At 40.8% G+C, this 15,655-nt stretch overlaps 1 protein-coding gene across 7 annotated transcripts in view; it reads left to right on the forward strand.

The window, feature by feature from the left end:
• Positions 1-15,655, forward strand: part of LOC116225339 (high affinity cAMP-specific and IBMX-insensitive 3',5'-cyclic phosphodiesterase 8A) — a 117,962-nt gene that overhangs the window by 87,837 nt on the left and 14,470 nt on the right. For all 7 annotated transcript variants that reach the window (XM_090148944.1, XM_090148940.1, XM_090148942.1 and 4 more), the window contains exons 9-19: positions 810-898; positions 1,810-1,861; positions 1,962-2,004; positions 2,936-3,013; positions 4,264-4,334; positions 4,918-5,082; positions 7,009-7,057; positions 7,184-7,319; positions 9,428-9,626; positions 12,517-12,734; positions 12,919-13,051. In XM_090148944.1, the coding sequence (XP_090005070.1) occupies positions 810-898; positions 1,810-1,861; positions 1,962-2,004; positions 2,936-3,013; positions 4,264-4,334; positions 4,918-5,082; positions 7,009-7,057; positions 7,184-7,319; positions 9,428-9,626; positions 12,517-12,734; positions 12,919-13,051 (1,233 nt within the window). The remainder of the gene's footprint in view (positions 1-809; positions 899-1,809; positions 1,862-1,961; positions 2,005-2,935; positions 3,014-4,263; positions 4,335-4,917; positions 5,083-7,008; positions 7,058-7,183; positions 7,320-9,427; positions 9,627-12,516; positions 12,735-12,918; positions 13,052-15,655) is intronic.

Raw genomic sequence — 15,655 nt, forward strand, 5'->3', positions numbered from 1 at the left:
TTTATTAAAAAAAAAATACTGTGATACTGGCAGCAACAATCTGATACTGCAAAAATTGTCTGGTGTGCTTTTAGAGGGGAGGTCAGCAGGTGGAAGGCAGAATCCAGGAGATGTTCTAAACTCTTTTGCTAAAGAAAAAACAGGATAAATCCCTGAAAGGCTTTGAGGCTGAATAGGCAGCACAGAAAGTAAATGCACCAGGATCCCAAGGCACTTCTAGCTACTGATATGTGATGTCCCACCAGGTGCTGTGCAGTGGGCGCAGTGGCTGCCCACCACTGAACATGCAGGTGCTCCTGCGGCCTCTGCAGCAGCTCTGCTGTGGGCTGTCCTCCTGCAGGGCACGTGCTGGGGCTCCAGCAGCTCCTGGTGCCATGAGGAGAAGGACTGCCAAGTGTGTGTGGGCCCACATTCCTTCAGAGAGGTAGCATCTGAACCAACATTGTCATCACATTGCTCTTTTACCGTCAAATATTCCTCTGATGTATTCTTTCCTACTTGTATTCTTTACCTACTTGTGTGACCTGGTGTAGGGAACCTGCTTTGGTCGGGGGGTTGGACTTGGTGATCTCTGGAGGTCCCTTCCAACCCCTACAGTTCTGTGATTCTTTGCCTTTGTGACCCTTAAGAATGATCTCTTAGGTTTGTGTTGTACAAGAGTTTTCATTGAAGAAAGGTATGAAGCTGTATCTTCTCGTCCTGTTTCACTGGACCCCTCTAAGTTGCTACATGAAGGAGAATATGTAGAATGCTGTATCTGGTCTGCTGATTGCATCTTCAACTTCCTTCCACTTGAATTCCTTTTTCAGGAATGGCAAGGAATGTACTCTGCGAAAAAGAAAAACGGAGATAGCATACAACAAAATGTGAAGATATTACCTGTCGTTGGACAGGGGGGGTAAGTGTGACAGCTGGAGCTATGAGTTGGGTGTGAATGGGGGCTCACTTAAACTTCAGTCATCTCAGCAGGCTCTGGATTATCTTGTTTCTGAGTATAAAAGAAAGATAGGCGAAGGAGGGAGCCTCAGACCTCTGCATTAATTCCAGGGGTAAGATCAAGTTTATATGCTGTGTACAAGGAAAGTGAAATTTTCCTAATTCTTCCCAGCAAGGAGCCAGAAATCCAGGTGTGCACACTTGTGCCTCATTCTTCTAATACTCGTGGAAGCACATGTGCTCCATCCTCTCTGTCTGTGTCGGGTGCTGGGAGCAACAGAACCCACCTGTGCTCTGTTCTGCTGCTCAGCTGCACTGTCCTTCTGTGCTCACCTGCTCTTGGCTGTAGTAATTTCAAAGCCCTCTGAGGAGACCTGAATGTTAATTAAAGCACTTGGCTGAGATACTTGTTCAGAAAGGTGTGTCGTCATCAGGGAGGGGTTGAATGCAGCTTCTTCATGCAGCTGCTTCCTAAAAAAAAAGTGTTTCAGGTTGATTTCATCCCTTGGAAGTAATTCATGCTCTCTATATCAATGGAATGAAAACATATTTTCAGCTTAATATGCTAGCCTTGCAAGGTGAATATTTTTTAGTTATATCATACCTGACACATCCTACCATAGCACAGAAGAATCCATGGGAAGCAAGGAGAAAGAGGAAGGGATGTTCTTTGAAAAAGATGTTTGTATTTTGTATTCCCAATCATGTGCAGCAGAACTGCTACTTTTTTTTTTTTTCCATTCCCCACTGAGCCTTCCTGTCAGAACAGGATTTGCCTTATATTCATTTTCTGCCATTGCCCATTTTGTGTATCAGTACTGAATTAGAACCTGAGGTTTGGATGGGAATTAACACACTGTTTTTTGCCTACAGAAAGATTAGACACTATGTGTCAATTAGTAGACTGTGCAATGACAACAATAAGGTAAGTAAAAATGATGATATGCCTACTTTGGTTTGAGCACTAAATACTGCAAAATAATGGAAAAGTTCTGACTAACTGGATTTCTCATACTGATTTGTAGGCAGAGAAGACATGTGAACGTGTTCAGGCTGAATCTCAGACAGGTATGACACATCTCTTCTGTCTTACTAAGTGGAGTGTATACCTGGGGAAAGAAAGAAGGCAGTTTATAGTGAGCTGGCTGAAAATCAGAGCTGTGTAGGACAGGCTGAACAGTACTGTTTAGTTAGCAATTAACTGGGAATCCAGCTCTGAAGGCAGCAAAATAAATACAAGCTCTCTCCTTGCCATACTTCTCTTAGAAGGGGTACAAAGCAATCCACTCTTGAAAAAGCAGTGTTGTGGTGTCACTGCACTGATGACATGTTTCAGTTGTATGCAGAGGGTCCCTGTACCAAAATCAGAGAAATTGAGGATGCCATCTAGATGGCACTTTGCTGTGGCTGATCCATAGCTTGTGGCATATGTGCTTGCATTGCTTTTAACTGTATGGGGGAGTATTTGTTTGTGGTTGGAAATGGGGATCACCACCACTACTGCTCATCCTTATCCCATGTGTCAGCACTGCATCTCTGGCATCCGTGCCACAGGTCCCTGTTAACTGCAGTGCTATAGCACAGGCTGTGCCTGTTGGAGTCCCTAAGGGGTCTGGGATACAGTGAGTGCTTTGATAACATATAGTGTACTTTCAGATACAGTTCTATGTGCAGTTGTTATTTGACTGAATTCAGGTGTGTTGCACAAATTGTATTCACAACTATGCTTATAGTGTGTCAACAGAAGAACTTCTCCTTCCACACTCCAGTAGATCCATTCTGAACAGACACTTTGGTGTGTTTTGTCAGAGAGCATGGTTGAGTTTGTGGCAATGTAATTGGGCAAGAGTTTAAAAATGGGCCTTCATTGGCCTTTGTCTGCTGGAGCCTTTTGCTCAGTGTCACTCAGCTGCTGCCATGTTTTCTCTGAGTTTCAGTTCCTTTCATTGTACTTCTTTGGCAGTGCTTATGCCATTGGGTGGTGTCATTTTCTCAACAGATATTCAGACGTCCAGACACAAAGACAGGAGGAAAGGATCACTAGATGTCAGATCCACAACATCACGAGGGAGTGATGGTATGTTAAACCAGAAGTTTTTTGGTTTTTTTTCATATCTCTATATACTCAAATTTTTATATGAATGCATAAATATAGATAAACATGAGTGTATATGTGTGCATACACACCCAGACACCAATAAAATACCAAGTCATCAATCTGTGAACAACTTCATGTTTATAGAACAGCTCCATTTTCATCTATTGAACTATTTGAAACCTTTTTTGGACCACTGAAGAATGGAAGGCCATCAACTTCTCTCCTGCATGGACAGAAGACCTAATGAGATTGAACAGAAATGCTCTCCAACTACTCTAAACCTAACAATTTATTACAAGAAATTACATTTCTTATCTTCTCTCTCGATAAAAATATGAAGATAATTTTCTTAAGAGTTTTATTTTCTTTTCACTGTGTGTTATTGTGCTTCATCATATCCCCCCATCCTTGATAACTGAGACACATACTCAGAATTTTTGCTGATACTTGCATAGTTCTGTTAAGCACAGACCATTGCTGTCTGGGCAGCATGCAGTAGTGAAATGTGGAAGGAGATCTGTGGCAGTGAGGATACAGTCATGTCTTGGTATGACAGGAATAGCACTGATTCTTCTTCTAAAAAGGTGCTCAGCACAAAGTAATGGTGATGTGTCTGTATTTTGTAGGTTGCACAACGTAATTATCTAGAAAAATCTCATCTTGGCTTTTTCTCTACAAAACCAGAATTGCTAACTGATATAAAACATTTATTTTTCAATTTCCAATGAATAAGAGGCTAGAACCTCTACTGTTTTAATCTGGCATGGCTATCTTCACTTCAGAGGAGCTTCACTGATTTACTTCAGCGTGAAAGCTGACTCATGGCTTGTCGTGTTGAACCAGGCAGGAAAAGTATTTGTATCCTATAATACCTAATGCAGTTGTTACCTACATGTGCCAGCCAGGTTAGACGCAAGCACAGCTTTATAATCTTTTAACTGAGTATTTCCTTAAATATATTAATTAGTTTAAATACAAAACCAAAGCCGTGATTTAGTCAGGCTGTTGTAGCTACTTATCTCTAATCTGGATAAGCAATGGTTCAGCAAGCATCTCTGCACCTGTGTGTCCCCAGCATTACCAGCATGTGTATGCATCCTGCATACAGGATCACTTGTGAAGGGCAGTGCAGGGTAAGCCATTCAGAAAATGAACCCAGATCTCTTGGCTGAATCTGCTGTCATGCCGTGTTGCTGAGCTTGGTACTGATTCTGCTTTGTCCCATGCAGGCAGCTCACAAAGGCGGCACTCTTCTATGGCCAGGATACATTCCATGACTATTGAAGCACCAATCACCAAGGTAATGAGCAACTGTCAGATGGTCATTGTCAGATGTGCTGTACTGGAACACCATGGCACAAGGCTCCAGCACAGCATCTGGATGGAGGAGGAAGGCAGTGCTGGCTTCCACTGCAGCTTCTTCCCCTCTTCTGCCTGTCAGCAGCCCCATGCTTTGAGCTGAGTTCTCACAAGGCTGCATAGCAGGGTGCCCTCCTTGTGGCCAGCCTCAGCACAACCCTTTCTAAGGACTCTTGCTTTGGGGAGGTGGTGACAAGAGATCCTCCTTATGCTTTGTAAACTACTTCCTGGAAATGTTCAAGGATTTGTCACAAATTGACTCCTTCATAAAGTGACAGAGGCAAATGGAAGAAGGTTGGACAGAGGAAAGTAATTACTAAGAGTGCTGTCTTCAAGGCCATGAAGTCCTAAAGCCAGTAGCAAAAATCAGTGTTTTATTAACATTCCTTTCACTTTAATTCTCCCACACGTGGATTAAAGGTTTAGGTCTCACATAGTTGCTATGAGTTTTCCATAATAATTGATGAGTGTCTGTTCTTTCTTAAATCGCTTTTGAATTCAAAGCATGTCTGATGTTAAACTAGGTAATAAACATCATCAATGCTGCACAAGAAAGCAGTCCGATGCCAGTTGCAGAAGCATTAGACAGAGTTTTGGAGATATTAAGAACCACTGAACTGTACTCTCCACAACTGGGAACAAAGGATGAGGATCCACATACAAGTGACCTCGTGGGAGGGCTGATGACAGTAAGTACATGCTGCCACAAACAGCTGTTGATTATTTTCTGCTGCTTATGTTCCTGGATACCTGATCTCTGTCATCTGGCATATGCTTTGCCAATAAGATGCTACATTCTTTCTGTGCTTTTTCCCCACGGACCCCATTTTATTAATGTAACTCTGGAATAAAGTGGAGCATTAGTTTCACTGGATGTGGGAAGGAAAAACTCTTCTTTTCCCAGTGTTTTTCATTTTAGAAAGATATAGATGGAAGAGAATGAAAAACAGATATTTCTTAATTAGGATTAGAATGGAATGAATGAAAAGTATGTGAATAATCAGTATGTGTTTTCAGAAGAATAGAAAATGCTTTTTGTTGCTTTTCCTTGGATTATATTTGAACTTGCAGAGATTCATGGAAAGATCAGTATTTTGAGCTAAGGACATGAATGTTCACATTTTAAAACACAACCACACTCCACAAAACTCAATATTTAAATAAGGCAAGAAAAAGACTGAAGAAGTCATGTATTTTGTTATTATATTACCTAAAAAGGAACAGGAACATTGGAAAAAGAAGTGTACCAAAAGCTGAACAAAGGGCACATAGCAAAGCAAAGGAATGAACCCAAATTCTCAGTCTGGAGTGCAGCCTTCCTGGTGATAACTAGATGAGCTTGGATTCATGTTACCTGTACCTTAAGGACATGTGTTCCCATTAGTCTATAGGTTGCATATAAAAGGCTTCCTCAGGAAAAAAAAAAAACAACTGTGTTAAATGCAAAAGGACCAGAGGATGTGAGCTTTTCAGAGAAGTCTCTGGGCTATTATCATTTCAAGCTCAAGACAAATTTGCAGAATCCATTCAAATCTTGAAACAGTTTACATATATTTTTTGTGTTGCAATAGACATTTGCCCAGCAAATGTCTAATTAGGAGAAACATACGAAAGGCGTCAAGAATTCCAGAGGATCAGAATGCTTCATACAGAGTTGAATTTACTAACTCAGGAGACAAAATATATTCTTACGTTAACCATTAATATATAGGAGAAATGATGATGCATTAGACTCAAAGTGAATCTTTGCTCCTGCTGAATACTCGTGCAGTGCTCAGTTTTTAATTTCAACTGACCACTCCTTTTCATGGATTATTAGTTCTTTACATACATTTGTATTCCACTTGTAATTCGGCCCATTTTTCCAGCATAGTGTCTGTTGAAAACAGAATCATAGAACCATAGAATGGCTTGGGTTGAAGGGACCCCAAGGATCATCAAGTTCCAATCCCAGAATCATCTTATTCCATTTCACATTCAGATTTACAGTTATGAGTTGAAAGGTAAATATTAAACACATCATTCGTCAGTTTTAATCCTTCAGCTCAGCTTGCACATCAGGCATCATGCCAGACTTGCACCTAGGAGGCACTGAGCTGTAGAGCATCCAGGCATAAGTTCTTTGATAGAAGGGAATTCCCACAGTCACTTGTTGCCCTGCAATCCCAGCAACACGTCGTGAGATTCTTATGCTGCTGTGGTGACCTGATCTGCCAGCACTGGGAGGAGAGCAGAAATGTGTTCCCATCCATCCCTTCCCACCACCCACTGCTGTTTGTTGATGGGAAACGTAAAGACATACAGCGCCTGGTTTGTGACACGCAGCCAGACCTGATGTCTGTGTTGTCCAAACAAGGGTGTGTGTGAGGCTGTAATTCCATCTGCACCTCAGAAATTCAAGTCTTTATCTCCCAGAGTTAATACTGGACCTCTCCACCTGCAGTTTCTCATCTACTACGATCTGCAGGTAAAGGATACATAACAGAGGCAGCTGTGATGACTGTGAGAGGTCACAATCAGGCTTCTCTAAAGTCATGGTGCTGCTGTTTGTTGACATTATTTTACAGACCTCTTTTACAATGCCCCGCATTTAACTCTCAACTTTCATTGAACAGGACGGTCTGCGAAGATTATCAGGGAACGAATACATACTGTCAGCAAAACGTAAGTCTCAATTTGGCAGCTACTGAGATGTTAAGATATTAAGACATTTACAAAATCTGCAAAATGCAATCAGATGTTCTTTTTTTTTCTAATGAGCATTGTTTGTTTTGATTTATTCCTCAACAGAAACTCATCAGGTCGCTGGCAGCTTGATCTCTCCCATCTCCCTCAATGACATACCCCCACGGATAACACAGGCAATGGAAAATGAAGAACACTGGGATTTTGATATCTTTGAACTTGAGGCTGCCACTCATAAAAGGTCAGTAAACTATGGGCTCGTAAGTAGAAGTTGCTGAAAATTGACTTAGAAGTCATCCTGTAATCAGCTCTTAAATTTTTCTAGCTCTGCTTTTCATACTGAATTACTTGTATTTTCAAAGTCAAATGTTTGAAATTTTCTCACCATGTGTGAACTCATTAAATATCTGTTGTTTCATCACACATTATTTCTTGCAGATTCCCAGTGGGAATATATAAACTGAAGATGATATATCTTTGATATGGTATAATAATAAAGCAACACCATTTTACAAGCTTTCCTTTTCTGTTTTCAAAAATAGAAGAGTTCTATAAATGAAATTGTTGTCTTGTGGGGCTTCAAATCCAAGTTACATCCAACTATACAGAGTCACGCTGATCTGATCTGGTCAATTGGTACAGACCATGCTTTGTTTTGTTTCTGTGTAATTGGGTAGTTTTATTCCCAAACAGTTTTGAGTACAGTTTTTCAGCAACATTCTCGTTGCCTGTCTCTGGAATTAAAGGAAGCTTTTTAATTTAAAAACTTAGCAGGCTACGTGTTATCTATAAGAGTAACTGAGGAATATTTACTGATAAAATATAAAGCATACAGTTATCATTATAGATGTTTTCAAAAGCAGATCAGCAGATCTGATGGTCTGTACATCACTAGCAACAAAAGCTCCCACTGTGGCTACAAATTGATCTCTTGCTTAGATCTTTGGTTTTATTTCCTGATGTCTATCAAAAATTCTCCTCTGGGTCTGGTTACATTTATCATTTGTCTTAGCCCAAAGCTTCTGCAAGACTGTACTGGAGGTTAGATCCTGCAATAAATTGACTAACTTAAGCCTCCATTGAAATCCCAGATCCATGAGAGCTTTGAAAGATATTTAAAACAAGATTACAAGGCATTTCATTAACACATATACACTTCAACTTAGACTATGGTTTTATGAGCCAAAAACATTGAGGTTTTTGTTCTTCTTTATAGTGATGTAACTTCTGATTTCTTTCTAATTGAAGAGACTTGCATCATCTCATTAGTGTTTTTTGGTTTTGTTTTTGCTTTGACACACTTTCATTTCTAATGTAGTACTATAGATAACGTAATTTTAAAAAAAAGTTAACCTAGCCATTGTAACTTACAACATTTAATATGTTCACTGCAGTAACTTAAAAAATTCTATATCCCAGGCAACGTGCATGAGGTGACCAGATAGGTTTCTCCGTTCTTATTAATTTGAAGAGACCAGAGGACAAAAGAGGCATTTTGCTGCCTATATGCTTACTAAAGGCATAATAATTAGGATTGCTCCTGCTGCCTTTATTTAAAGGCGATTCATTTCCTAAGGAAATTAAGGTGATCTTCAATGGATCACATCTACAAATAGATCATTAGTACTGCCTTCAAGTCTAAGCAGACAAACTGATAAAGCCCAAGACATTTCATTAAACCTAAGCTCAGTGAAGGAGACAATGCAGTTCCCATACACAGAGCCCTGAAGGAACCTCTGACCATGCTGCGTGGAGCTGATGAGCTGGCATGCAGGGAGATCTCGCTGCAGTGAATCCCAGCCAGCACCTGTTTTCATCTGCTTCCAGCATACCTCATCCTTTACTGCAAGTCAGTGAGCAATAGAAGCCTTCAGGTGGCTGGTGTAAAAGAAATGGGGCAGGTGTACAGAGCAGAAAGAATAGTGATTGCAGCACTGTATGGTGTAGATGTACGTAACCTAAATGTAAACAAGCTGGCTTAGGAAACTGGCAGTAGTAATACCTTCTCCCTCTTCTCATGTGCTGCATTCTGGACATGCTGATTTGTCTTGTTTTGGCTGCAATCTGTGTTTACCCAACAGAGACTCCCCAGGTACCAAAATGCTGCTACACGGAGTACAGCAGCACGCAGAGCCTGCTTAGTGCTCCCAGACCTGTCAGGGACTGTCACGTTCTGAGAGCTGGCATGTGACTGGAAGGCAGAAGGTTCTGAAGTTCTGTAGCAAGCGAGTCTGTATACTGATCTGGCACATCTTTGGTTAAAAAAGCTTTATAGAGTTGTGCTATTCACACTCTGTAATATGCTTTCAACATCATTTGTTTTAAAACTTTGTTTATTTTTCTTCACAGGCCTCTGGTTTATCTGGGTCTCAAAATATTTGCTCGCTTTGGAATCTGTGAATTCCTGAACTGCTCAGAATCAACCCTGAGGTCGTGGTTACAAGTTATTGAAGCTAACTACCATTCCTCCAACTCCTATCATAATTCCACCCATTCAGCAGACGTGCTACATGCCACTGCTTATTTCTTGTCTAAAGAAAGAGTCAAGGTAAGTCCACATCTATAAGAAACGGTATAGGTGGGAAGTGCAGTCAGGATTAAAGGAAGATCTCTCAGAAAAGATGCCAAGACCCAAATGTCTGCCTAGTGCCCACCAGTTTGACAACTCTGAGGTGAAAGAACTGGGCTGCTCTACATCAGTTCTGGAATCTGCCATATAGTGTATGCCCAGAGAGGTTGTGGATGCCCGTCCCTGGAGATGTTCAAGGCCAGATTGGATGGGGCCCTGGGCAGCCTGGTCTAGCATTAGGTGGGAAGGTTGGTGGCCCTGCATATGGCAGGGGGGTTGGAGATTCATGATCCTTGAGGTCCCTTCCAACCCTGGCAATTCTGTGATTCTGTATGTGGAACAATGGGTACTATGTAGTACTATAGGAATTGAGCTATTCTTGATGAGAGAATAAGAGAACCTCCTTTTACAACAAAACTTCCTGGCATCGTTCAGTTTTCTCACATAGGTGAGCTAATGACAGAATTATTTTGTGGTGGTCAAATACAGATTAACAATTGTCATTTCTTATGCCTTGTGATGGTAATTTTGTGGAAAACTCATGGAACAATATAGGCTTTAAAATATGCTCAGTGCTTCCAAAGCTGTATTACCCACTGGATTAAATGCCCTGAGGCTGAAAGAGACTGCACTGGAGGAGTGTTGAAACAGATTACTCGTTGAAGTTCCTTGTACCATAATGCCCACTGGTGTATTAGAGCCACTGACAACCAGAATAAATCAGAACAGCCTTTGTTCTCACGCCCAGAGGGCAGACTGGAGTGTGAGAAGGCAAATTAAAGCAGTGCCTGCACGTATACCGGATGGCAAGACATGTTTCTAAGTTAAATTTTTGGATGGAAATTCCTATTCAGAATTGGCCTGCCTAAGGATAGTGCTAGTGATAGGCACCTGGCTGAGACATTTGTGATTGTAAACAAGCTTCTGACAGCTCATTAAAATTTTAGTCTCTTAACCTGGAGCTGTATCTTATTAGTGTGCTCTCCAGAGGCTGACTCACATATACTGTATGCCAAGAGGGAATAGAACTTCTCTAGAAATTTGCAGCCCCTTATTTGCCAGAGGTTTAACTGGTTTTCCCAAGAATATCTATGAAAAACAGACAAGATCTGGAATCGTTTCAATGCCACAGAAACATGACTGCCTCCTCCTTTTCCAAAATGTTATTTCCATTCCTCTTTAGGCATAGCAAAAGAAAAAAATGTTGCAACAGAAGAAGGAGCAGAATCAAAGTTCAAGATTTGCTTTTTATCTTCTCAGAGTTACGGCCCAGCTGCTTTTGCACTGTCCAGAGTTCAGCTTAAGTTAAATACAGAAGGCACGATTCTGCTGTCAGATTCACACTGAGATTTTTTCTTCAGTAAATTGAACTCAGTTCTTGTCTGGGAAAACTTTCTGGTTTCCAAACTGAAGCAATATTCTCAGGATCATTTCCATTTCTGTGGCATAGGAGTTAACGTGACAAAGTTAGAATCCTTGACCCGAAGTTGGAGGTAAAGGTACTGTAAATCCCTTCAAAGGTTGTTATGTCACACTCAGGAAATAAGCTTGGGATACTTTGCTGTGGTCTTGCAGTTCAAGTATTCTCCAGTTATTCGCTACTGTCCATCTGCACAGATCTTTCTCAGACTGAGCACTGATCAGTCTGTCCCACTGTTCTACAGTTCCTCTCTCCTAACTTTATACCTCAGATACAATCCCAGGAGTAGCAGCTGAAAGAAAGAAGCAGCTAACACAAAGGAGACAGTATTTCAGACAACTGTAATTGTGAACCTAGGGTAGAAATATTTCTTTGCCTTTTCTTGTTCTGCACAAGACCCTTCTTGCAGTTCTCAATGAATAATATCCTTGCTCCATCAAAGTCAAGTCTTTGCATTAATTTCAGAGAGTAAGGTAGCATAGGAACGGTCTTTTCATCTACCAGATCTGAGCATTGTGAATGGTACAGTCAAAGGGAGCAGAGAATTTGGACCTTAACTCAAGCTAATTTGGATTAACTGTCCCACTCCCAGATTCAGCTGGGAATACTTCTGCTCCTGTCTCTTTTATTAAAATTTTAACAAAAGTGTTTTGCATTTATGATCTAGCATAAACGCAGAAAAAAGACTAGTTTCAGAATAGATGAATAGTAAAGATTCCTGAGATGTTTGGTTCTTTTTCTCCTCTGTGTTATTAATGCACCATTAAAACATCACAGCATAAAACCTTACAAGTCAAATAGTTTTGTATTTCATTACAGAGTAAATGTAAGGAAGCATACAAGAATTACCAGTGTAATTAGATAGAAAACATGGAGTACACCATGCTAAGAGAATCTGAATCTGACAGTGTGATTTTTGTAAGGATATCAACTATTAAGAATTGTGCCCAGAATTTGTATTAGCCCAAGACACTATTACAGAACTGGACGTATGTAAAATATTCTTTACAAATCACAAGCTAGCCAACACATAAATGGAATACAATTAGAACAAATTCAGTTTTCAAAAGAAATGAAAGGGTCTGCTAGAAACAGCATTCTCTTTAGCAATACCAGTTTTTTTTCCAAGTCAAATACCCTAACTGAGTGAAGGCTGTTTATGTGCTGTTAGAAAACACAAACTAATTTATTATTTTGCATTAATTTGATTTATTTAATTTATCAAAAGTATGGCTAAGGCAAAATTCAAGAGGCACAAAATGACAAAAATGTCACGCGGTGTTCAATAAAGCTTATAATGAATTTTCCAGTGCTCTGACTAGAATGTCTGACCCTTACTGATTTCCAGAGTTCTGGCTTTTATCCCTTAGCAACTTGGCTTAACCTTTATGGACAGAGTAGCGTTTCTAATGAGTCTGCCAGGAAAAGTAAGCATCCTTCTATTTTCAGCAAACTTTGGATCCCATTGATGAAGTTGCCGCACTTATTGCTGCCACAGTCCATGATGTGGATCACCCAGGAAGAACAAATTCTTTCCTGTGCAATGCTGGGAGTGAGCTAGCAATTCTCTACAATGACACCGCAGTGCTGGAGAGCCATCATGCTGCCCTGGCTTTCCAGCTCACCACCCGGGATGACAAATGCAATATATTTAAAAACATGGAAAGGTAAGCTTAAACACTGTCTTGTCTGTCCACTGACATCCCTCACCTCTGTGGCTACCAAAGCCTTTCTATTCTTTCTTCCCCTGGCACCTCTCAGCAACACAAGCGGTCTTTAAGACAGACTTGTTTTAGCAAGCAGTGCTTTGTGAACCAGCCAGCATTCTTAATTGTTTCCTTCTTTAAACAGGAATGAGTATCGAACCCTTCGCCAAGCCATTATTGACATGGTCCTAGCAACAGAAATGACAAAGCACTTTGAGCATGTCAACAAGTTTGTCAACAGCATTAATAAACCCTTGGCAGCACTAGAAGAAAACGGGGTAAGCAACAATGCAAATCCTCCTTAAAATGAATAGGCAGGGGCTGGGAACCCTTGGCAGTAGGAATCATCCACGTGATATTCTGAGAAAGTTCATGAGAAACATGGAGAGAGATAAGAAATGTGTCTTTCGCCTCTGGCTTTGAATGCTCTTTTTACATCATCATTGCACAGCTTTGAAGATGAGTGGGACTTGCTTGGTTCCTATAATTACTGCAGCACTGGGATGTTTTATGAGAACCAGCCATGTGCTTGGGATCGGCAGCCTGGCCTCTATAATTCCCAGTTAAAAAAGCCATTTTGACGAACCCAGTCGCTCTGCTAGAGTGCTAGCAGAAGGACTTGGTGTTCTTGTTGGCCATTTCTGCAAAGGTGCTGAGATTTGCTTCAGAACAGAAGCTGAATTATTTCCTCACGCACAACAGGAATGCTGGTGGTGCAGAGTAAGGGCAGGTATATTGACTGCCATATGGCACATTCTGTGGAAATGAGGGCCCTCAGCTTTCAGTGCTGCCTGGCAGCATTCATGTGTTTTCCGCCTACTTTCTTTTTTAATCTTTAAAATAGATGATAGTGGCATTATATATCATATAGACATAATCAATAGCCATCTGGAATCCCATGGATACAATGAAATTGCCTGTTAGGAGCTCATTCTAAAAAACCACACCAGTTTCAATAACAGCTTCAACCAGCAGTTTTGTTGCCAGTAAGAGTAGCATATAATTTTGTTGGAATGGTTTTTGCAAAGAGAAGATTTTCAGAATAGTTATAATAAAGTTTGCAACAGTGGCAATGACCTGTAGGAGCTGTAATGGTTTTCTGTGTTTTCTTCCCATGTTTTTTTAGAAAGCCACACTTACGACTATTGTGTATTGGGAGGGTAGGGCAGTCTTTTTGTTATCAGAAGGTGGGAGAGGGACAGACCTTGTTCCTCACCCATCACAAGCAGACTGGAGCTTATCTGGAAGAGAGTACCACAAGAGAATAAGCTAGAATTAGCTTTGTTCTTGGCACTCAGTGATGCTAATGAGAACTCCGTGAATGTGGAGCCAGAGTTGTAGTAGGATACTGGTTTTACTGACTTAAACTAGAAGAAAGGCTGTTAATTCTGTGGCTATGAAGTAATTTTCTCATATAGCTCCATGTTGCAGGATGTGGCTTAAAGTCTCAGACAAGTATTGCTGATTTCTGTGGGTGCTGCACTGGACCTTGTGTAACGATGTTCATTGCCCAGGAAATACCTACACTTAGTTACAAGTGCCCATTCTCTGCTACCAGAACCTAGAGGAAACCAGAACTAGCCTGTGCATATGCTTGTCCTTAGAATGATCATTTAACAGCTACGTCTTTGTTACCACAGTTGGTCTCCTACCTATTACAAATAAAAGGAAGGATGACGAAATACATGCTCAGATTGTAAAGTTGTTGTCAGAAGTTACTGAATGACAAAACTACCACCATCTCTTCAATCTTGGCTTAATTTATGTGCATGTTACAATGCAGTCAGGCCATAATAGTTTCATCAGATTCTGTTTTTCACTGACACTCTTCTTCTCTCACATTAGAATCTCTTTGCTGCCCACTGGCTTGTCACACCATTTTCAGTTCTCACCCACCATTCTGTTCCATGGCTTCTCACTCTGCCTCTCCTTCTTCTCCATTTCCCAGCACTAGTCTCCTTGCTCAACAAATCCCTCCCTTTTCAGCCTTCCTTTCCTCTTCCAACGGTGTTGGCTTGCTAGTCTGTTCTCTCAGAGTTCCCAGGATTTCTGTGCTTCTCTACTCATTTTCTTCTCTACTTCTGCATTCAGATCAGGTAACCACCTCTTCCTTCCTGCTGCTGTTTTTCTGCAGGTTTTGTTTACTGCAAGTAGTGGAGAGGCAGGCTCCCTGTTCTTAGTTATAAAATCTGAACCTGGACAGCTTCTGCTCCAGCACAGCCAGAAACTATAATTGCAGCGAGAGTCCTGCTCAGTCCCAGGCTCTAGCAGTTCCTACTGAATCTACATAAACCACTTTTTTTTCCCTGATATTAGTAACATGTCCAGCAGCTTTTCACAGAGATGGTGACTGGTTTACCCCAAAACCATCCCTCCAACTCAATTCCAGGTCCTCACTCATAAAGATGTGAGGGTATTTAGAAAAGAAAGAAACAGCAGCAATTTTAGCATCAGCTAAAAAGAGCTGATAAATTCTCCTACCCTCACATTCAGAAGCCACCAAATCATTTTAAACTGCAATTTTCAGAAAAAAAAATAAAAATCTTTGCCTGAGGCAGACACCTGGTGGGGAAACTTCAACCAACCAATTTCAGCTGGCAGTTGTGAACAGTATTAAGTAAAATCTTTTAATGTGAAGCATCAGCCCACCGGTGAGCCACAGCTGGAGCAGTAGACAATCAAGCTATTTCATTGTAGATAGTTTTTTTTAAACATACATACCTATTCATGGAATTCTCCACAGAACCTGATTTTTCTATTTTTTTAATTGATAAGACAATTATTAGAAGTAGCATGCACAGAAGTATTTGAGGACCTCATAAACGTTTTGTTGTTGTTGTTGTTTTGGGATATTCTGATGGAAATGTAAGGCCAGCAAAACA

Source organism: Phasianus colchicus, chromosome 12 (genome assembly GCF_987193195.1).
Source record: "Phasianus colchicus chromosome 12, bPhaCol1.hap1.1, whole genome shotgun sequence".
Taxonomy (NCBI): domain Eukaryota; kingdom Metazoa; phylum Chordata; class Aves; order Galliformes; family Phasianidae; genus Phasianus; species Phasianus colchicus.